At 46.3% G+C, this 24,229-nt stretch overlaps 1 protein-coding gene across 1 annotated transcript in view; it reads right to left on the bottom strand.

Annotated features, from left to right (window-relative positions):
- SIAH3 (siah E3 ubiquitin protein ligase family member 3) overlaps positions 1–10,783 on the bottom strand; it is a gene marked incomplete at both ends in the record, with an annotated part of 37,930 nt that extends 27,147 nt beyond the window's left edge. The window contains one exon of the mRNA XM_084302761.1: positions 10,649–10,783. Coding sequence (XP_084158887.1) covers positions 10,649–10,783 — 135 coding nt within the window. The remainder of the gene's footprint in view (positions 1–10,648) is intronic.
- Between the last annotated feature and the right edge of the window lie 13,446 nt (positions 10,784–24,229).

Here is a 24,229-nt window from a genome sequence, read left to right as displayed (position 1 = left end):
GCATGCTAACAGTGGATTGATGAGACCTCGAAGTATTACTTAACGCTCCTAAAGTGCTTTATATTTTCTAAGTACAGTATAGAATCATAGAAAAATTAAGGTTGGAAAAGACCTCCAGGATCATCTGGCCCAACCATCCCCCTACTACCAATGTCACCCACTAAACCATGTCCCTAAGCACCACGTCCAAAATTCCCTTGAACACCCCCACGAACGGTGACTCCACCACCTCCCTGGGCAACCCGTCTCAGTGCCTGACTGCTCTTTCTGAGAAGAAATGTCTAATAATTGTTTTAATTGTTGAAGAGTAGTGCTCTTTGTTCAATACTTTGTTTTCATTGTTGAAGAGTAGGGGCATGATGTTTCCATTTTTCCACTCATCAGTGACGTTGCCTGAATGCCAGGACTTTTCAGCTATGATGGAGCGAGGCTTGGCAACTCCATCAGCCAGTTCCCTCAGGACCCTGGACTTCATGTCATCAGGTCGCATAGACTTGTACCCGCTTAGACTCACCAGGTGGTCTCGAACCTGCTATTCAATTACAGTGGGTGGGACTTTGATTGCCCAGCCTCCATCTATGATTCCAGGGAAATGAAAGACTTGGGAAGGCCATCTAGCAGTGCAGACGGAGGCAAAGATGTTGCTGAGTACCTCAGTCTTCTCCATGTCTGTCATTACAATTACTCAGATAGAGAAACTCACTCCTAATACAAGAAATTAGCCACCTATAATCGCTTACACACTACTATTTTCATCCCTCAGTCTATTTTCACAAATGTTAAAGGCACATGGTGGCCCTTGGGGTCTCCTCCTGTCACTCCAGTGTAGCAGCCTGAAGGAGACTGGGTCCTGTCTTGTGCTCTTCCTCGAGGCTCTGTGCAGAAGAGATGCCACCTCTCGCACCAGGGCTGGGGGATGGGAAAGAAGCACTCACACCACCCCTGAGAATTGACAACAGATTTCTTTGTTGCTGGGACATCTTGCAGGTGAGCCTGCAGGATGTCCATGTTGTCTGGTGGCTCCAAGCTAATGCTTGGGATGGGGCCTGCAATACGAGTAGGGTTCATTTCCGTGAGTGGGTCCAACGCTGCCATCAGCTTTATGACTATGCCTGGAAGATGCCCTCACGTGGAAGAAAGAAGATGGTTGGGGGGCTGAGGACCCCTTTTCTGGGGCTGGCTCCCCCAGGGTATTTGGGTTGCCTGAGAGAAAGGCTGCCCCTCGGCCACGGGGACTGCCCTCCACCACCCATCCCGTGCCCTGGGTTTATTTTTAACACTGTTTTTTAGGTAATTAAAATTAATTTATGGGAAAGAACAGAAGAAAGATGCATCTTCAGCCCTAATTCCCATGTGCAGTTTGTGCTTTAAGTGAAGAATTTCTTCCTCACACCATACCTAATCTAAACCTCCCCTCTGTTTCTTCAAAGCCATTATTCCTTGTTCCATCACTACACTCCCTGACAGAGTCCCTCTCCAGCTTTCTTTTAGGCCACTTCTGTGGGTTAGGTTAGGTGGTAAAACTACAGGACCTTTCAAATTTCAGCCTTATCCACCTTGTTCCACATGTTCCACATGACATTTGCCAGCTCAGGCTCTAGCCTCTCATCAGTGTAACACAGAACCATAGAATCATAAAGGTTGGAAAAGCCCTCCAAGATCATCTGGTCCAACCACCCCCTACCATCAGCATGACCCACTAAACCATGTCCCTAAGCACCACGTCCAACCTTTCCTTGAACACCCCCAGGGACGGTGTCTACCATGATCCCTGATACCTTTCCTGCAAACATCACTTCCAGCCATCTGGCTCCCAGCATCTACTAGTACATGAGATTTCTCTCCAGGTACAGGTCTCAGCATTTGCTTTTGCTGAACTGCACAATGTTCCTGTCAGCTCATTTCTCCAGCCTGCCAAACTGAGATTATTTAATTTCCATAATGATTAAAATGTATTATTGCTGAAGAGTCACTGCAAAACACATGAATTGCTTAACATGCTTTAAAGCTCTCTCTTAAGTACAAGAAGATGTCTTAAATGGGCTTCTAACATTTTACTGTTATTATATAAGATACATGAACATGAAGGCAGGTATCGTCAGTCTTAAAGACTTATTTTGAAGAATTAATTTAAGAAGTCTTTAAGAATTTGATCTCCAGAAGTATAAAATATTCTCGCCTCCAAAAATGGTGATAGGGATAGCTAATTCCTTGCTAGATAAGGCTAGGGCTAGCTTTGTGACTCAAGGTCACACAGGCTATGATCATCATTAAGTGATTAATGAACAAAATAATAAACTTAGGTGGCTGCTATTAAGCTTCAGCATCCACATTTTGAGCCTTACATATTTACGGCTCAACTGTGAGATTGGAGGAGCACACACCCCACCCTCATTGACACCAAAAGCATCATCAGCGTCACAGGATTTATGGCAACAGGGCTGTTTTTTGCAGATGGGCCCCTCACACACATACAGAAGCTTAACCTATAGCAGAGGATTCAAGTATTTTGTCTTCCATCCCAAACCTCCTACCTGATGGCAGAGAACAGCAAACTTCTGATCTGAGCATCAAGCCCCCCCCCCCCTTTTTCTTTTTTTGTGAAAAGCAGAACAGAAGCTACTTGACCTGCAAGTTTCTTCTGTGCTGTAAAAGTCAAGAAGCAAAAGTTACTATTGCAAAAAATGCTGAAATTTTGCTTTCGGCGTCAATTAATTTTCCCTATGAGTGAGTAAAGAAAAGGTCTTCCTTCCCCAACATCTGCTTCATCAAACTGCGTTCTCTTTGCTATAGGCTGTTGATTGGTCTCTGGCAAATTAAAGTTGCTTTAGTTAAAGCAGCACAAAGCAAAATGCCCAGATACAGCCTGGATTTATCTGTGAACTAGGATGTTTTTTCCTAATCACTGGCTTATTATTGAAAAAAGAAAAGTAAAAAAAAAAAAAGAAAAAACATTTAAAGCTTAAAAATTATTAAGAGATGCCTCCCCAGTAAGCTTGTGTTTAGCTGCAATACTAAATTATCTCCAATTGCCTTGTGAAGCTGCTGGAGATTAAGCTGGCTTCAGATCTGTTTTGCGATAGTGCTTTCATCTTTTACCAACAGCCTGAAAGAAAATTCAGCCTTTATAATCAGTTATTTACAAACCGGTGGTTATGTTTGTGCAACCTTGCATGACCTTAACATTTTTGAGTCGCCTTTTTGAAATGTTTTCTGCGACAGAAGAAACACGGGAAAAGTTTAATTTATTTTTAAAGCTGCATTATTTCCCGTATGAATTAGACTTGGGAGATTCCAGGCAGGAATTGCATCTGGAAGAAAGATTCCTGTTTGCTTCTATGGGACAAACCAGATGAAGCCATTGTGAATTCCTATGAGTGTTTCTATCTGTTTTCCTGCAACACTTTAAATCTCGGCGTGGGCATAGCCGTGAATTGCCTGCAAGTAAAGACACCTCTGTTTGCAAGGAAGGTGCTTGTGCTGTATTGCTGTCCTCTTTGTGTTTGAATTCCACTGATGTTGGCATGTGGTTATGGAAAACATCTTTCCACCCAGTCCCAAAAGCCTACAGAACGAGAGGTCTAAGCCTGTGTGCATGCCTTGAGATAGCTATTTATGGGGGATACCACTTGACTTACCAGGGGTAAAGTGGTCCCCCCAAAACATTTGCCATAATGATGGCAGAGAGGAAATTATATGAGCCAGACAAACCTCTGGCCACATAATGACTACTGGGAACACTGGCCCAGGCTGCCCAGAGAGGCTGTGGGGGCTCCTCCTGGCAGAGCGGCACAAGGCGCCTGCACGGGGCCCTGGGCACCCTGCGCTAGGGGGCCCAGCTGGAGCAAGGGGGTGGACAGGAGGTCCCTTCCAATCCTAACCATGCTGTGATTCTGTGAGCAAGCCCAAAATCCAGGCAGGGAAAGGAAACCACACTACCTACACAGCCCCTCTGCTTTGTACCTCTTTGCACAGCTAATTAACACAACTCACGCACCAAAAAGCAGGTCTGAAGCATTAGGGATCCTGCTGGAGGGGGAAAGTAATCATGAAGCAGTTAATTGAATAAACCCGGGGAAAGTTTGTTCTGCTGGCAACCATCCCATAAGGAGAATGAAAGGCAGGTTTGGCTGAGGGGATTATTTGCTCCACGGTAGTCTCTCAGTGCTCTTTAGGAACATGTTTGCTGTTGTGCCAGGGTTTCAAGCCTTTGCAGATAGATGTTGAACAGTCTGTCCTCTCTCCTTCAGGATTTATTTCATATTGCTTGTAATTACCAATGTGGGTGCTTATCCCAAAGCGTATTTTGAAATATATCTTACTCTCTTTTGCCACTGTTTGCCTGCCACAGTGACCCTCTTCTCAATCCAGGTTAATTCCATTAACTGCTAATATCCCTGGGCTTCGGACTACTGTAAGGATTTAGAAGATGAGTTTAAATTGTCAGATACTTATGTAACTGATACAGCTCAATCCTTTTCCACCAGTGCCAATCTTCTGTGCTGGCCCTTGGATTCCCAAGTACCTCCCACGTATCAGTCTGTCTCCTGTCTTCTTTATTTTCATATATTTCCCACACTTTGTCTTGATTGTTGCTGATGCAAACATTGAAGACTGCCCCTGAGACCCTTGTAATGCAGTACCCTTCCTTGTGCACCAAGCTCTGTTTTTATGTAGGATTGTAGGGTCAGAACAGTTCAGATTGGAAAGGACCTCTGGGCACTGTGTTGTCCAACCCCCAGGCTATGTCAAGATGCTTAGGGCTTTGCCCCATCAAATTTTTAAAATATCCAAGAATGGAGATGGCAGAGACCCTCTGGCCAGCCTGTGCTAGTGGCACACCCTCCCCTGGGAAAGACTTTTCCCCTTGTATCTTGTCAAAATATCTCTTGTTTTGGCTTACGTCTGGTCCTTCCTGTCCTTCCAATCTGCATCTCTGGGAAAAGACTGGCTCTGCCTTCTCTATATGGTTCGATTAGTTAATTGTAGACTGCAATTCCTTTTCCTTCTCCAGGCTGAACAAGCCTGGTCCTCTCAGCCTCTTCTCCTCCATGCTGTGCCCCAGCCTCTTGACCAGCCTGGTGCCCCCCTTTCCAATTGGGATCGGGCTCCCAATACTGCACCCTCGGGCACATTTCAACCTGGAGGTAACCTCAGCTGTCCCCTTGTCCCCGCTGCCCTACACAAACCCCACGTGGTGGTGAGTCACTCTATTTTCACTCCTATTAATTATTTGGCTTATTTGCCACACAGCAGCCCCTGGGAGAGGAAGAACATTTTCACCCGCTGCTGATGTGGTTTTCTGCTCCGTGGCAGCTGCCTCCTTGTTTGCCTGAAGTGTTTATTTGTTTTCTGCACAAGGGGAAGTTACTGATTTCATCTTTTTCTGTCTCATTTGTGCTCTATCCCTCTATTTCTCTTCCCATTCCTGCTGACACTTGATGCGAGAGAGCGTGTGATCTTGTGCTTAAGATATTCACAAGGACCCGTGTCTCTCCTCTGCCATGCATTTCCCAGAGGCTGGTGGGTAGTTCTCCAACCACTCTGAGGCTTAATATTCCATGTGTAAGATACCAGCAACAGCACTTGAGCTGTGCAAATGATTTATTTTGTTTTATTTTTTACTGGGGAGGCCATACTGGAAGGAAAAGGGATTTCAGCGCAGGGTGAAATTGCTCTAGAAAAAAATAACTAGCTAACTAAATAAAATAACAGAACTAAAAGTACCACATCTGGTGTGGAAAGAAGTGGTTAATCCCTTTCCAGAGTTGGTTCAAGTATTTTGTACCTAAAATAAATAAATAAATAAAATAAATAAAATAAATGTGCAAAGCACTTGAAGGTCTCTGCCACTCTCCAAAGATGGTTTCCTGCTGTTGCTGAGACTAAAGGGGAGAGGGAGAGCTAAAGATAAACCCATTAATGTTATATAAGGTGCTCAGAAATGCCTCTAAATAAATAAAGCTGCTGTAAATTGTACACGTGTATGTGTCAGGCAATTCGTCTGCAGTGCCCGAGTGCTCTTCCCTCCTTAGACGAGAGCGCTGCGGGAGAGCTGAGCAGTGCTGCAGGTGGCTGCGAGCAGCAGGTCACCCAGAGTAAATTCTCAGGAAATCCCCATGCAGCACTGAGATTTTACCATTTTACCTACATTTTACCTACAACACTGTCCTCAAAGATGCCTGGGGGTTAGAGCTTGGTGGGGGGTTGTGAGAGCCAGTTGAAGCCACTGTCCTGCTCAGCTGTTTGCTGCTGCAGCAGGGGGAAGATGCTGAAGGTGGTTTTGCACCACCAAATCAAGGCAGAGAGATCTTTTTGCAGCACTGATGAATGAATCGTGATCGTGGCTCCCCGCATTGGGTGGACAACAAACGGCCGCGACCCCACCAGCAGGACCTGCCTGCTGGAACCACTGCCCAGTGCACCTAAACAGCAAGTTGCAGGCGTGTAGAGCACTTGGCTTCCTTCCTAATGAGATCAGACAGTGGTGACTGCAACCTATCTCTTAATTTTGCAGCACTCCCTGTCTTGCCGATGATTGTTTTAAAATGGGACTTCATCAGCCAATATGCAAATTGATGTCAACAAACAAGTTGGTGTTTGAATTTTTATTATTTTTTTTTTTTTTTGAAGGAGCTTAAAGACAAATAAGAGACTTGAAGTTGCAATGAAGCTAGTGATGATTTCCTTCAGCAGAAGTACAAAAAAAAAAAAAAAAAAAAAAGAAAAAGAAAAGAAAAGAAAAGGAAAAAAGAAAAAAAATAAGCCCAAATTAAGGTTGTTATGTAACAGACAAGGAAATCTTTGCCTTCAGGATTTTGTGTTACCAGCAATGAGCAACATGAGAATGCAACAATAGCTTGGACAAAAAGGCACTCAACAAAGAAACAAACTGAAAAGAAGGAAAAATCAAGCAGCCTGGTAAGGTGTTTAACTTCCCAACTTCCATCCTTTTCACTTCCAAAGCACATACGTGCACAGGTGGGCTGAGAAGTAGCTCCCATGGTCAGAGGGAGCAGGTGGAGGAGAGGCACAAGCCAGCACTGCAGGGCAGCAGTGGTCCTCATGACCTCCAGAAGAGCTGGCCTTCATCTCCCACTGCCTCTCTCAGTCCTGGGTAAAGCTGGGCAAAGACTGCCCCTCCTTCCCCATGAAAATACTGCAGGATTCTCAGTTTTACCCCATTCCACCCTGAGCCAAGAGGTGCTGATGGAGGAAGGCACTGGGGGTGCCGTGCTCCCTTTAAACTCCATTTTTTGGGTTTAAGAATCTTTTTTAAATCCATTTTTTGTTTAAGAATCTCAATTTCTCTCTGAGAAAAGTTTCTAAGTGTCCCCACCTCAGAAATATGGAGAAAAAGTGTGCTGGGGGGTCTCCAGAGCTGTAGCATGCCAGGGAGCACCAGTTAACACGCATTAAAAGTAGTAACACAGAAACTTTGGAAAAGTCTCTTCCCCTCCCTCTGCATCCCCCCAGGAGGTTTTGTGATTTCTGATGCTGAAGCTCGAAGCTGCTCTGCTTTCCAACAGGCTCGAAGGGAAGCCTGTGCCACCCTACAACCAGATCCCTGTGCTGTGGACCCATGTGGTGTACATGTGTGGGTCTGCGAGCTCCAGGTCAGTGGGTTTGGGGAGGGGAGAGCTCCTGGTACCCAGCATCAGCTGCTTGCTGCATCCGTACAATCCTGTCCCCAAGCTGGGACAGGAACCTGGGCTTACAGGATTCAGGGGGCTGCCAAAGCCCCTCTCACCCTGGTTATCAGGATCCTATTGTTTCAGATGGGGAAATGCCACTTGGCCCCCAGATTCCAGTCCTAAATCGGTACCTGTGCTGAGATGGTGGTGGAGGATGGCGGCGGGTTGTGAGTCGCACATTTCAGTGCCCATCTCCTCCCTTACAGGACATATATAAATAAGTCTCGTGGGGGTATAATGCACCACAGCACTTTAATGCTGCTGGGGATTAACTGAATTACAACGCTATTTGGCTGGCCACTGTGCAGAGAGACAAGCTGGTAGGGCAGGATTCAAACCCTTCCCCTAACTCAGTGCAGACTTTCTTCTGGCTTTAGAAAACACCTGGAACACAGACTGCCCTGATAAACCACATTGTAAACCTTTTTAAGTGTAAGATTAAGCTACTTATGCCCTCCTTCATGTATGCATTACCTCATAACTTAATTAATTCCTTTAAATCCTGTGGGGACGACTGGCCATGGCTGCACTGCAATCCTGTGTTGTGCAGGGTGGATGGGGGCTCCCCTGCCCTCTGCTGCTCACCAGGTACTTCACATGGTGCCAAATCCCTTGGTGCATCTCATGATGTCCTTGGTGGGAGCTGGATGCCACCACACTTCCTGAGCACTGCCCTGGGCAGCAGGGGTCCTGCTGTTCACGTCCCTCTGGGCATTCACCCAAGTCAGCCCAGAGCCCCCTCACTGGGGCGCTGCAGAAATACAGGATAAGGTGATCCCTTCACAAAGAGCACAGCTCTGGGGTAAGCACAAACGTTTAAGCCTTGAAGGGAATGGAGAGGAATGACATTGCTCCCGGCCCTCGTTTCCTAGCAGGCTCGTATTCATTGACCACAAACCTTAATACAGTTTTCACTCCACTTGTCAATTGTTAAGATAGATTTGGGGGCTGTCAACAAAATGTTACAGACGAAATGACCCGGCTAGAAATAACAGACTCTGAAACACCAAAGAAGTCATAATACTGTAAGCCACCATGGAGGGATAGGTCCAACCCCAGGGTAGAAGTAGGGTCACCTGGCTGCTCTGTGACACCAAATTTTGGACAAAACACTTTGCCCACTGGAGGCGACCCCTCTCTATGGCCAGGGAGGAGAAGATGGGGTGGCTGCTTCATGTGTAGGTAGCTCACTTGTTGTTTTTTTTTTTTTTATTTTTCCAACCAAGGTTTCCTGTCAAATTGTCCCGCCTGCCTGCTTTCAAGAGCCACCAAAACAGTACTGAGGCTGCTCATCTCTCTGCTGGGCTTTGAGTCCCAGCAGTGAAGAGCTTGGCCACGGGGATTTTAATGTGCTGAAAAGCCCCATGTGTTTAACAGAGTAGCTGAAGCATCAACTTTTCCTGGCAAAATGCTGCAGGTTCTGCTGGAGTGAATCTGCAACTCGGGAGGACGTGAACAGATAAATTCAGGTCCTGTCCTAGTTACCGGGGGAGAGACCAATGGGCACCCCTCTGTGTGCTTGTGGGGTGTCTTATCCGACAGACATTGTAATGTCACCTTCAACAACCATTTGCTGCTTAGATTTTTTTTTTTTACTCATAATTAAAATTAGAGATGAAAGTAGCAGGAGAGTCACATAAAAGGGGTCAAGTACAGAAGCATTCATTTACCAAATCTCTCCGTGCACTCGGGAAGGCGGGTCTGTCTCTCTGCAAAGTGCTTTACCCATCTGGGCAGGCAGATCCCTTTAAGATAATGACAGGGCTGCGGGATTTTTAAGCAGCTCATGTCAGTGGTGGCCGAGGATGTGATGACACCAGAGGCAAGCCTGCACTCCAGCATCCCCTCACAGTGCCTGCCGGCTGGTTACGCTCACTGGAAATCCTCCCCAAGCTGCTGTTGTGCTGGAAACCACCTCTCCCTGCCCGAGCCTGCAGATATAACTCTGGAAATCTGCTTTTTAGAGGGCGCTGCTGTTTGCACCAGGGGGATGCTGCTCCGAGGCGGGGATTACCCCCTCAGCAGACTTCCCAGCACAGAAAAGCAGAGCCAGAGATGAGTTTTCCTGAATTAAATCCCCTCCTGAGTTTGCATCAGCCACTCTGCGAGTCAGGTCTGCTTCCAGCAAGAGAGGATTCACTTTGGTGAAGTTGCTTCTTTGCTACCATCATAAAGTAATTCAAGCCTCCCAGTCACTTTCTTCCACCCCCCGCTACATGAAAGCCTCAGTGTTCTGGCATAGGCAGAGCTGTTGACACTTTGTCAGTAAAAATCCAGAACCGTGCTAGTGAGAGAAATGTTTTATGGGGGCTATAAATAGTTTTGCATTAAGGCAAATGTATTCTCCCACCTTAAAATAGCTTCACCTTGCAAAGGACGAAGGAGGCTTTCAACACCACAGGAATGCCTTTAGCCTCCCCTCGGCAGCAAAAACAGCTTTTTTTCACCCCAAAAGTGAGCACGACCAACAGCCAGAGACCCCTGGGCTGTGTGTGTGGGGTCTCATGCCCTGCTCCCTGCTGTTAACCAGCAGCACATTGTCACACCACCAGCAGCACTAGCTGTGCCAGAGCCCTTTTAACAAAAAAAATGCTAATTCATCAAACTAACTTTTTTTTTTCTCTCTCTTTTTTTTTTTTTTTTTCCCAAAGGCTCGCAACATGCCTGCTTGTCACAGGGATGAAAGGAACAGGGAAACTTTGGTGATCTGGGGAGAAGCGACTTCCCGCGACCGCTTTGAGCAGCGGGATGCTCTCCCTTCCCTCTGAAGTGGCTCCTGCAGCAAGGACAATGCAAACACCCCCTCCGCCAGGGCTGCGAGGTGTTAACAGCACTCTCCCTCTGCTGCCGGAGCATCATTTCAATCCCTGGGTAGAGAAACGCCGGCGGGAGGGGGTTGGGGATTAGGGAGAGAAGAAATCGGAAGAGGGGAAAAAAAAACATCTTTGGCTCACCTTCAGGCTGTGCGTTGGGTTGACGACGCAGACAAGTTGCCCGGCGGCCGAGAAAACCCTCTTCGCCTTGTAGTGCTGAAACCGCAGGTGGATGAGATCTAAGACAGCCCCAAAGCACTGGGTGAAGAAAAGCATCACAACTTTGGTCGTTGCTGCTGCCGGCGGCGGGCAGGGGAAGCGGCCAGGCAGCCCCTGAAGTCCTTGAGGCCGGGGAGGGAGTGCGGTGGGCGAGCGCTGCGCTCCGGCACGGCTCAGCGTGCCTTCATATTCATCATCAAAACAAGACGGGAAGAGGCTTGCAGCAGCGGGGCGGCCAATGGAAAGGACAGGAATGTTATCCTTGAGGTCCGGAGACAGCCAATAACGAATGCCTCCCCTCCAGAAAGTCCCTGATGAATTGAGCCTGGCGGAGAATGTATTATTGAACATTACCATACATCAGCACATCGCATTTATCTTGCGATTACAGCCGGGCGTACGGGAGGCTGGGGAGATAGGCAGGCGAAATTGATTGCTTAACGTCTCCATTTATTAATTGGCTTCATTTAGCAGCAAGCGCCCTCATGCCGGAGCTAAATGGAAGGGGTAGGGAAGAAGCCCACCAGCGAAACTGTTGGAAAGTAGCGAAATGAGGTGGAGCAGGCTACGTTTTGTAGCCCAGGAGGAAAATCAAATATGCAGAGAGAGTTGCAGCTCCTTGCAGGGGTTAAGCAGAAGTAGAGCTCGCTATATAAATAGATTCACGCCTGTGCATTTGCAGGCTTCGCTTTGGCTTTTTATCACTCTGATGCTTTCTAAATGTTGCATTCTGCTGCTTCATAACGGAGACATTCCCAGCACGCAGACAATGTGCCCCCCACCCCCCAAAAAAAGTATAGGAGACATCAGGTCTGGGGTCTGGTGCAACTTGGTATAACTCCACGCCAAGTCAGCAACATTCCCCCTGATTTACACTGGCTGCATCGGGTCCACTGGACACCGAAGGCGATTGCTGGATGCTGGAACTGCAAGAGCGTGGAAAGGCACGGAGCTGGCTTCTAAAAATAATGAAATGCATGATGCATGAGGGCACACGCACGGAGAGGAACTTGCACAGGGGGACAAGTGGCTTCTGGATCAACAGAATAATTAAACATGCTGAAGGCTTTCGCTTGTCATTCATCTGTGTATCAGTGGCTGGGAAATGACTAATTAGCCATTGAGTTGTCCTAGGTATTAAAAAAAATATATAAATTAGGGAAGGACAAGGAAAATAAGATGCTTTTGTGGATTGTTACCAGCGTGTGTCTGTGTTGGTGGGCAGGGATCCTTTTCAAGGCACTGGGTCTCATTAAACAGGGTTCCTCATGATCAGGTTTTCCAGGAGGCAAAAGCACTGAAGCAGCCAAGGGAATCAGAAAGCACATTTGTTTCATGGGACAATCCTGTGTGATGTGTTGCTCTGCTTGTTAATAAATCAAAGAGAGCTAATTTAATTAGCTCTCTGCCAGAACTTCCTATTAGGGTGCTATTTAGGATTGCTAGCTAAGTACTCAGATGGCTTATTTAGCCTTTGTAATCCTTTCCCCCCTCTTCAAAGCAGCTAAAAGTAGTTTTCCTTTCTTCTTTTGCCTCTCTTTAAACATGATCCTGGCTCTGGGGGGTGAGGTTTCGGCTCAGGACGGAGCAGCCCACGTACAGCACCAGTCTCAGCCTGGAACCGGATTGTCACCACTGCAAGCTCCTAAATCAATACTGCAATACCAGCTCTGCCAGACTGCAGAGAGCCCGGGCGTAAAAACAATAAAATAACATAAAAAGAAGAAAGAAGGGGCTCGGGCAGATAAATAAGTGGGATTTTGCAAATAGCGGAACAGCTGACGACACAACCTCCCCCCAAAAGCATTAAAGATGGGAGGAATATGTATCTTGCAGCTCTTAGCATTCACTTGTAGATGAGGAGATAATTTTTGCAGCGTTGGAAGAGATTTGGAGAATATTTTCAGGCAGGCTTAAGGACAAGCGAGCGAATTGATTTGCTTAAATGTATCCTTTCCTCTGTTCCCAAAGTAACTGCAGGCATCCGACTGTTTATTATTTATTTATTGCCAGTCTGTAGCTGGTGGCTGCACAAACACTTCAAACCAGTAAAATTCAGCCTACAAATCATCGGTGCAAGCACTCTGCTGCTCAAGTCCTGAATGAGCAAAAGGTGCTCAGCATTTCTGTTCATTGTTGCCACTGGGAGGGTTTGCAAAAAAATAAAAATAAATAAATAAATAAATAAATAAATAAGAGATGTTTTTCTTGTAAAGAAAACACCAAGATATTGGCTGCATTAGGGTGCATCTTCAGACCTCCTAAAGAAGAAGGATCCTGCCCCTAGAAGAAGAGTTCCTGCTCTCACCCAGAGCCTCGGAGACCTGGAGGTCAGAGGCTGGAGGCTACGTCTGCTGAGCTGGGTGATGCTGTGAAGGTCGTGGGGAGGCACCCGGCCATCCTGGTTCTCTGCACAGTGAATTCAGGTCCTTCTTCTGCTTGTACAGGAAGGAACTGCCCCGCAGCTCTCAGCCAGCATAACTCCATCAGTTTGAGTCAGGCTTGTGGAGGCAAGGTCTGCTGCCCTACCTGGCCTCAAATCAGGTCTGGGTCCAGGTTGGCTTTATTTATCTGCATTGGTGTACCCAGAGAGAGGAAGAACAAGTCCACGTGCAGGAGTTAAACTCCCATTTAACTGCTTACTGCTCATTTCTGGAGATTATAGTCTTTATTTCCAAGGGCATTCATTCTGTAATATGAGTTGCGTGGCACAGCAAAAGACCCTTGGCTAAATCCTTGCTACGACCCAGATTTGCCAAATTAGCATCTCTAGGGACATCATCATAATATGAGGGAGATTATAATCCTCCAACAGTTCAACTACTGGTGCAGCTGCATACTGTTGACATATTCATAGGATGAACCAGACATCAAAACTTTGTGGATCTCGAAATTCAGGGTTAAAATTTTTCATTCACTGAGACACCAGAAAAAAAAAAGAAAAAAAAAAAAAAGAAAAAAAAAGAGAGAGAGAGAGAGAGAAAAGAAAGAAGAAGCAAGAGATGGAGATGTGCCCAGGGATACAGCAGCTAGCTTTCCGCTTTGCCAATTTGCTTTTGGTTGGAGCTGCCACGATGGAAGGGAACCTCCCATAGGAAACTGTAGGTGTCCAGGAACCATGCAAATTCTCAGGCCAGGAGTCCAGGAGACACATCTCTCAAAACTGAACATTAAGTTGCAGGGCTTTGGTTTCAGTCTGATGTCTATTTTTTTGGCTGGGCACTTCTGGATAGTGACCTTCCTACAATCTGTTCTTGCTCCCTTCCTGCCCCACCAGACACTGCGGCCACAGTGAACCCAAATTCCTTCCCATCCCTGTGTCTGTGCAAGACACCAACATCCACGGGATGATCCCTATTACACCCTCAGCCCTGCCTGTTAGGGATGCTAGCTGGCTATTTAAAAAAGCCCTTGGCCACTTCTAGCCAAGTCCATTTTCCACCTGGCAAGGAGCTGCAGAAGCAGGATTCAGGCCACTTTGGCACCTCTTCTGTAAGTGTCTACATCTGAGTGCATCACCCCAGCTCCCTTTATAGTTTTGGATGAATGGGGCACGCTGAGGATGGATTTCCCCTGAGCTGGCCGGGACATCAGGCAGCATTCCTCATCCTTTGGATGCAAACTTACTGTATGAAGCTCCATCTGCTCTCCTGGGTCTCACAGCAGGTTTTGAGTAGAGGTGTTTGCACTGCTAGATAATATTTTCCTCTGTTGTCCACCCAGCTTTTTAAGCAGGAATTTAAGAAATTTAAGAAATGTCCCACTGGCTCAGGGCAATGGTCCCTCCTGCCCAGTGCTTTGTCCCTGGCAGTGACTGCAGGAGGTGGCATTTTGGTTTGGCACATAAGCCAGGGCCACCACCTGCCTGGTATTTCCCCAGCGTTTAATGCTGTTGAATTGGTGCCTCGGAAGGTACATCATCAGCAAAGCAGAACCAATTTTTAAAACTGGAAGGAGTGCTGTAGCCCTCCACCGTATGCCCCTGTAAAGCATTTGTCACTTCATATGACTGCTGTGCAGGCCCATCTCTGCCACACAGCCTAGGTTTGAAATTTCCCGTGAAGGAGACCCACAGCACCTCCTGGCAGGTTCTTCCAAAGGTGATTTATCTTCACCACTAACAATTTGCATCCTAACTCCGGTTTGAATTATTTTCCTGCATAAGCTTCTATAATATATAGAAAGTCTTTGTGCTTTCTCTTGCTGGGCTAAGGCGGTCTCTGGCACCACACACCCTCATGTGAAGGTGCAGCTTTTGCCTGAGCTGTCCTTCAGCAAACCAAAGAGATGGATAGTGTTTCCCTTACATAGCACCTTCAACCTGAGATCAGATCACTCTCACAGCTTCTCTATGCATTTTCTCTGCATATCACTGCTTCCTGAGCCTGACCTGCTCCTCCCAGCTGATGCATGCAGAAGTAAAATGGCCCATCCAGCTCAGGGCTTCAGGATTATGGGTGCAAAGTCTTGCTCCCATGGATCCCATTCCCACAGCTCCCCTTGGCTTCACCCCACTCACTTCAGCACAACCACGTGAGAGGCAGAGCTGCCTGCCTGAGGACAACTGAAAACCTCCCTGGAAAATGCCCAAATTGGACTGCATGGAGGTATTCCCTCCTCTCCCCTTCCCTGGTATCTACAGTGATGAGAGGTAGAAAAGAACATCAGCAAATCTATTTTATTCTTCTTTTTAAAAATTACTTGTTTATTCCTGCTTTTTTTTTTTTTTTTTTTTTTTTTTTTTTCCAAAGCAAAGTGTTGTCCAAATCTGTCGGCTTTACCAAAATACCTTTTTAGCAGTGAATTCTTTTACCAAATACATGTTCAAAAATCCATTTAGGCTTTATACAAAGTTATAAAGAGTAACTGCACTGGAATTTCAGGGATGCTTTCACAAAACCACAGAAAGGTTGAGGCTGGCAGGGATCTCTGCAGGTCATCTGCCCAAACCCCCTGCTCCAGCAGAGACCCCTAGAGAACTTGCCAAGTTTCAATCAGAAGGTGATCTTAAACTTCGCAACAATTTTCATTTTCTCAAAAGGCCATTTTTTACAGGGCAAGAAGTATCAGAAGTGGTCCTTAATACAGTTAAATAACATGCCAATTAAAATGCCCGTGATAAATGCCACAGATAATTTTACAGATCTAGGGAGGAAACTGAACCTGGTGAACTGGAACTGATTTCACAGTGCTGAGGCTCTTTGTGACCTTTCTTTTCCCCTTCAGCCACATGCGGTCATCACTCTCAGATCTGTCCTTCCTGCACCCCATGGATGCTTGCAGAGCATGGTCAGTGTACAGCTGCTGAGCTGGGCTTTCCACACTAATCTTCCTTCTGCAGAAGCCTACATTTCCCTCTGGCTCTGAAGGACAATAATATGGCAAGAGGCTTTTTTTATGGTTCCTTTCAAAGACATCCTTCTTACATTATTATTAGTCGTACATGAGTTTTCTAGTCGCCGGGTCAAGAGGGGAGTTCTTAATTTCTCCCTGGGGGACATCTGCTGCCTGGGGAAGGAGGTTGCTGCCGCCACCTTCTTAATTTTTCCCTTCACACTGCAGCAGTTGGTATGTTCTCCTTTCCTCTCGTTGCTTATTAGCAGGGGAGTTTATGGCAATATCTCATGTCACTTCTCTCTGCAAATGCTATACCCAAGAGAGCATCTCCTTCAGCTCTCACCAGCAAGCTAGCAGCTCAATAAAGACACATTACATTCTCGTGCTGTTATTAGATAAAGTAACTGCCATCATTTCCTATCCAGAGTGGCTGCCTGCTGCCCACATTACCAAAAGGACGTACTGCTTTCCACCACCAGCCTAATGCACTGGAGAGTCCTACTGTGCTGGGCCATGCCAGAGCAGAGGACATAAGGACCATAGCCCCCTCCATCACCCTGTACTGAAGTGAAAAAGCACCAGGAGCCAGTGGTGAGGGGTGGAGGAGACTCCTTCTCCTCTTATCTGCCTGGCCAGAAGCTTGTTCAGCTGCACCCACTAACTCTGAGTGGGTTTTAAGGGATGGAGCATTTCTTATTTGCTGGGTCATGAGAATAATGAATAATTCAGGCTCACTTCAGAGTTTCAGGTCCTATGTTCACATTTTCCTAGCCTTAGATTTTCTGTCTACAAAATCTGGTCCAGGCAGATTTAGAAGATGTTCACTGAATATTTTCTGGCTATCAGAGGTGATTTTCATCTTCTTCTAAGAGATGTTGATGTCTGAGTTACCTGGCTGTGCTTCCAGAGATACTGTGAAGAAGCAGGTCTGGGGCATCTCAGGTTAAAGCAGATGTCTAAAGTGGGTTGGATGACTCACCACCAAATCACCTCTACTGACTGCACATCTGCGACTCTCACAGGCCATGCTCCTTTCTGTAACCAGGTGAGATGAAGGCTGTGAGAGGGGTCAAGCCTGTTGTACATAGTCTCCAGCTGTGGCATCACAGACTCACAGCACCACAGCACAGCTGAGGCTGTCAGGGAGCTCTGGAGGCCCCCATCCCCAAGCCCTGCTCCAGCGCAGGGTGCCCAGGGCCCCATGCAGGCGCCTTGTGCCGCTCTGCCAGGAGGAGCCCCCACAGCCTCTCTGGGCAGCCTGGGCCAGTGCTCAGCCGCCTGCCCAGCACAGAAGTGCTGCCTGGTGCTCAGAGGGAGCCTCCTGCCTGCCCATTGGTGCCCACTGCCCCTGGCCTGGGGGCAGATCTCCCCCCTTGCATCCTCCTACAGAAAGTCCCGGAGCCCTGGTGACCCCAGATTACTCTGGGTTCAGCGGGTACATCCCATTGTAAACACCTTTGTGTCCCCTCCAGATGAGAGTCCCCGGGACAGAGTTCTCCAGGATGAAGCCCTGCAGTAACTTCCCCTGAGGTCATGGTGACCCCAGAGGCCACCACCATGACCCGAAAACCTCACTGCTTGCTGCCATCTCAGGGCTCACAAACCCCACTGACAACCACAGGCCAGGTAGGACATGCAGCTCTCCTTAATCTGTCTTTACTCATTTATAAAACATGCCTGACAATGCCAGGGCTGCTGAGGCATTGCTGCAAAGCCCAATTAGCTAATGGCATGGAGATTCAGAGAGTGATGTGGACAGGAGGCAGTACCTGGCGCCAAGCTCTATTACAGTGATTACCAGGCCTCAGTGGCATCCATCCCTCATGGCCTGCACCAGCTAGCAGCCTGCCTGGACCACCTCCCTTCACATCTATAGATGGCACCCTGGCAGCGAGTGGCATTTTTTCAGACCTTAGATAGTTGAGGTTGAGCCCACCTCGGTTAGAGACAGTGCAGGAGATATTTTTGCTCAGAAAGCATGAACAAGAAGGATACTGAACAAGAAGGGTCTCATATTAAGCACCAAATCCTCCTTCCATGGTGCTCTAATGACACCAGTTGCAGCTGTAGACAGGTATCTGATGGTAGAATTTCACTCTTAGCCCATTTATTTCACCTTCAGGATCTTCTCATCAATAAAGAAGAGGCTAGTCCTCCCTGAAGTGGATTTTTGGGCTGTGCCTCAGGCTAATAAACCCTTGCACTTATGCTAATGTCAGGAGAGATGAAGCAGACCAATGCCTGCCCTTGCCAGCTGGCCAGCCCTCTGGGCTATGTCCTGCAGTCACTGCTTACTTTCTTTGCATCAGGACAAATGACTTTTGAGCTAGAAACAGGCTGTGATGTCCAGGATGTCCCCTTAGATATCGGGCTTGCCTTGGCTGACACAACAAACACCGAGGTGAGAAGCACTGGGGAGGTTTGTTGAAGTACAGTTTCTTCACATGGCAGGTGGAAAAGTGATGCTGTGCCCTGCTTCAAATGTAGTTGGAGTCATGGACAGGACAGAGGATGCTGGCAGAGCAGTGGGGAGGGGCAGGAGGTGAGAGTTTGGGATCCAGAATATGTGCCTATAAATAATCCATCTTCCTTGTGCGGTGGATATATTTGGAGTTATTAACCTTGGTTGCAGACCCTTAATTCACTATTTCCTCAGAGCAAGAGGACATAACTCGCCTTTGTAGTGGTGAGCCCATCGCCCCACCTGCTCCATCTGGGCAGGTAATTGCTCACTGATGTAGGTGTTTGGCTCAACAGAGCCTGAAATAAATTATAAATATGTAGCACTGGAAATGACCACAAACAAATAATTACTTGCAGCCACATCGCACTGTCAGGCTCTCTGGGGAGAGCTGTTTTAATATGGATGGCGTTGCCTCTGTTTTGGGGCAAGCCACAGGAACAGACCTTATTGCTTTTTCTTCCTTTCTTTGTAAATTTAACTAAATTAATTTTATTTATATAGCCAATTAACAGGAGCTTCTGACCCTTGCTCTCAAACACTGTAGTCAAAGGGGCTGTTCATGCAGCCACTACTCAGCCAGCAATAACGCTGTGTTTTAGCTGAAAATAATCATGTAAAGGGACTGTCCTAATTGCCTAATGTCTTAATTTCAGGTCTGTTTTCCAGAGAACTATTTTCATAATGAGATGGGTTTCCTCTCTACAGATACATCCACCTACTACTTCCTGGCATCCTTTTCATGCTGGAGGACACAAGTTGAAACCAAGAGCCAGATCATTGTCTCAAATCTCAACTAGGACTGTGTTTCATATCCTGTGTTGGAACCAGCCCTCCAGAAGCAAGCAGAGCCTGAAATCAGCACAGCCAGCAGAGATCAACGCTACTGCTCCCTGCCTGGGATTTACCTCTGGTGCTTGGTGCTGAAGTGGAAACTCTCACAGCCTTCCTTCAGGAGGATTTTCAGCAAAATGGCTATTTGGAGTAGGATGGGATAGGATAGGATAGGATAGGATAGGATAGGATAGGATAGGATAGGATAGGATAGGATAGGATAGTTCCAGTTGGAAGAGACCTATGAAGATCATCAAGTCCAACTAAAAATGTCTTAAATGAATTAAATGCCTTGCTATGAAAGCATCCCTCCGATAGCAGTAACAGCTTGTGAAGAGTTCCTGGAGTGATGTGCATGTAATAGCACTGGGAATAAAATTACTTGTGTTGCTCACATGCAGTGATCATGGCCCATCACAGAGTCAGGCAGTAACTCAAGGTTTGATTTCTTTTTTTTAGGCAGGTGGGTGAGTGGGGGCCAGGGGTAGGACTCAGTGTTTAAATTTCAATTTGGCATTTTTTACCCCCCAAAATCAGAGCCTTCAGTGCCCAGCAAAATAGCATACAGATAGCTCAATACAAAACATCAAAGACCATCCATCTCTGGGGGGTCTCCAGAGACTTCATTTCAGGATGCAGGGTATTTTACATTTTAAATGGCAATTTATAAAACCGTGATACACCCAACACTGAAAACCCAACTTGTTTGAAAGCAATTTCTGTGCGACAATGGCACGCCTCGGGGTTTGCCTTTTTTTCCTTTTAATGTAAAGATATCAAATCATCAAATGAATACCCCCATGTTATTTCACCTCTCTGTATGAAGCAAGCCCATCAGAGATACTTTTCTTAATTACTCAGCAATCCCACTGAGATTAATTTATCTCCAGGGTTAAAATATGCCAGACATTTAAAGTGCAAACCAAATGATTGTATTAAAAGTTTGCCAGAAGGACTATCAGCGTTTTATGTGTGTAACATCCCTGTTCAAATGATTTGGAAAGGTGGCAGTGATATATTCTGTTTAATTATTTCTTTCGATGGTTTTATAAATGTGCCCTCTACGGTCTGCAGGCAGCGTACATCTCGATTATATATGACATGTTTGTTTTTAACTAAGAGAAAATCAATAAAGAGACTGCACTTTTTATTTAATGTCACCATTGGATTGATGCTTACAATGAAAAAAACCTACACAAATATTAGTCGAATCATAAAAGTCCTAACAGGCTACTTAACAAAGCATAAAGAATAGATGCCATCCTTTGTTTTTGGAATTAAATTAGAAATGCAAGAGCTGGAGGGAAAGGCACAGAGCCACCCTCTGCTGCTGATGCGGTGGCTTGGTGAGCCAAAGCACATGAAAAACCATCCTGTGGCTCCTCAAGAGCCCATCACAAAAAAGGACAGAGAGTGACAAGTTGCCATCCTGAAGTTCAGATCAGGATTTTTTTAATTTTTATTTGAAAAATTTGGCTCCAAATCTCATTCAGTCCCTGGGTGTGAAGTCCGCAGGTTTCCACCTCGTTGGCATTTCTGCCTTCTGAAGGGGAGATGTTCCGAAGTGGTTAATATTCACACGTGGCTTAGCACGTAAAACATTAAATGTTGTCGTCAAACCAGCTTGGAGGAATCTGGCAAGTCCATGCAGCTGCATGTAAATCAAAGCACCGAGCTGTTATTCCTCTGCTGATTCGTGATGCTCAGTAAGGTCTTGTAGGAGAAAACACAGGCGGAGGAGCAGGACCAGACGCCGTGCCTTGGCAGAGCTCTCTCACCCTCATCATCTGCAAGAACCCTGCTGGCTCATCCCTCTGTACTGCCGGGTTTGTGGGTTCAGAGCCATCCCAAAGGACATCCATCATGCCATGTCAAGGGAAAAAATAACTACACTAGAAATCATCTGTATCCCAGCTGTTGAAGGCAGGCTGCTGGGGTTGCTGTGAGGCTTTGCTCGGCTTTTTAAATCTATCCCAGCTTTATACCTTTTGAGATGATAGTAAAGGGCTTCTCCAGTCTGTGTTTCCCATTTTGCCACCCTTCTTGTGATCAGTTTTGAACACAGTCGTGCACGGTTGTGCTGTCCCTGTGATGCTGGCACGGTGTCACCACCCGTGTGGGACAGAGTCATGACCCCCGACCCCTCACCTTGTCCTGGCTGCCAGATTCATTTCCTTTAAAATGAAATGAAAAAGAATAAAAATAAATTCTGGCTCTGGATGGACTTCTTCTTGAAGGTCTGAACAGGGAGAGCTGTGGAGGAGGAAAACAGCCCCCAGATGAATTCACACTTAGCAGTAATTGTTAATATTGCTGGTGTGCATCATGAGAAAGCATGAGGAAAGAGGATTTAAATGGTTTTTGCTTCTTACACCACTGCCTTTTCCACTGCTTGTAGATCCCTTCAATTAGCTTCTCCTGGAGAAGAGAAAGCCCTTCTAGATCATTTTCTAAGGCTTTGTAATTAATGTAAGCAGAGCCCTAGGGGCATTCGATTTGTGTTAGAGTGTCAGTCTCATTCACAGTTAATTTGGGACATATCCACTCCACTTTGCTTTGCTGGACTATAGCATGGAGTCAGATCTGTTTATGAGATGCACTTTATTACCAGCAGAGATACCCTCAGGCCACTACATCAATTTACAAGTACTTAGTTGCTGCTTTCTCTTAACCCTCTGACTGCCAGCCTATTTGTATATTTTGTAAGGTAAATAAGCAATAATCTGTGGCCATCTGTGGCAAATAGCAATTTCATTAGGTGGTGGATCTTAATGAGATAGGAGCAATGGGACCACCTGTACCCTAGCCATACTGTCATGGCACTTCAGATGAAGGTCCTGGTGCTTTTTAAGTGACAGTGCATGGGACAAAGAGGGCATGGGGGCAGCTTGGTGGTGAGTACATGAGCTATTGCTGCCTGCAGAACCTGGGTGGTGCCTGGAAGACAGCCTGGAAGACAGCCCACAGCTCCCTGCGGTCATTTGGGTCACTCTGCATTTCAGACTGAAGAAGTAAATGAGGAACTGTTTAGGTGGTTTCATCCCAACACCAGGGAACCATGAAATGACACAATTATCTGGGCTGTTTGAACACCCTTGTGCACTAAAAGCACTGTGAGCACCCTTGCTGCCTCATCGTGGCATTGTCAGCCTTAGTGGGACAGGGACATTTTGGGGAAAAGGAGGCAAAATCAACAGAAACAAAGCCACATGGAAAAGGAACTCAAGCTCAGGTGCGACTCGATCCGCTAGAGTGGAGAAGAAAATTGTCCCTGATATTTTCCAATGAAAAACAGCATTTCCACTCAATAAAAATTTCAACTACATGCTATTCTCAATGATTTTCCGTGATCTGAAAGTCTTTCATTGCCAAGAAACTCCAAAATGTTTCTATTTCTCAGGCTCTGGTTTTCTCAAGGAGAAACCTGCACAACATCAGCACAGACAGTGAAAGTCCCTAATTCTGTGGAGAAAAAAATAAATCCGTCCATCACCTCTGGCTGCAGTCTAGAAACAGCTCTGCAGATGGGACCCAGGAACGATTTCTCATCCTGTCTGCTTGCTTTATTGGCAAGGAAAAGTTTTGTTTTGGTTAAGCCTGCAGAGTAATCTCCCTCCTACTCCATCATGAGAGAAAGCAATGGTTACACTGCGTGGCACTGGGCAGAGGACATGACTTGGTGCCCTATGTCAAGGTCAGGCCTCTAGGTTCTTAACAGAATAATGGGAATGGAGAGAAATGAACCCCCATGCAGCAGCTTTTGGGCCATTTTTCTGTTCCCATCACACTTCAGTCAAAGTTAGGGCAGGAAAAGCCCAGGAGAGAGGGGAGTGAAGCAGGGATCTGCAGGAAATACCAAGAGAGAGAACATGCCAAGAGGGTTTAAACAGAGAGCTTACATCGGATGGAGGAGTAAATACAGTTAACACAAAGCATTTTAAAGCCAATGGCAAATGGCAGCTATGTTCCTTTGCTCTTTATTATTAAATCGCATTGGGTTAATCTGGCATTAAGTGGTATTTCTGTCTCTCTCCTCCGACACACAGATGCATCACTCCTGTGCAGTGCTGTCCTTGATGCATTTCACGGGATTTTCAACCAGCAGCATGGGATCAACCTCCACCTGCAGGGGTTAGAAAGAGGTTTCTTTTCCCTCGTCTGAGTTTCTAGACACCATGTGGGGAAAAAAAGTTTGTAAAACTGGGTTTATATCCTGGCTAGACCCATCCGGGCTTCTTCTCTTCTTCCTGACAAAACCTGTCTACCCTGGAGAAATGTTCTCTTTATGAAAATTGCAGTGTACCATCACCAGCCCAGACAAAACTGTAATATTCCCCTTCAGAGAAGACAGTAATGAAGAGGTGACCCTCTGGGATGTCTTGGGAAATGAGGAGTGATGGGCTTCAGCTACACACAGAAACAAGCAGATCCTTTACGAAAGTTTGCTTTTTCTATAGCCACCCTGGAAAGTGAAAGGAACAGCCCCAAAACTATGCTGCTTCCCTGGAAGTGGTGCTAAGATTGTAAATGAAAAGTCGTGGGTGCTCTGCAAGATTTTCCACCCGTTCCTCAGATCATTTAGATAGCTTTCAATTATTCTCTTCTTGACCTCAAAGCAGAACTAAAAATAAAAAAAAAAAAAAGAAAAGAAAAGAAAAGAAAACTAAAATAGCAGCAATTCCTGGAAATTCTCCTGAGCTTTCGGGTACGGTCCTAGTAGCATGTGTCCAGAAGCGGAGAACGACTGCATTCAGCATTCAGCATTGATTGAATATATAGATTGGTCCTGTCTCAACTTTTGTTTTAATCTTTCCATTACCTATGGTATTTTTTACAGGGAAAGCCTTATTATTTCAAAAACAATTTCCATC

Source organism: Netta rufina, assembly GCF_964035555.1.
Source record: "Netta rufina genome assembly, chromosome: 1".
Lineage (NCBI taxonomy): Eukaryota > Metazoa > Chordata > Aves > Anseriformes > Anatidae > Netta > Netta rufina.
This window is presented reverse-complemented; position numbering and strand designations above follow the sequence as displayed.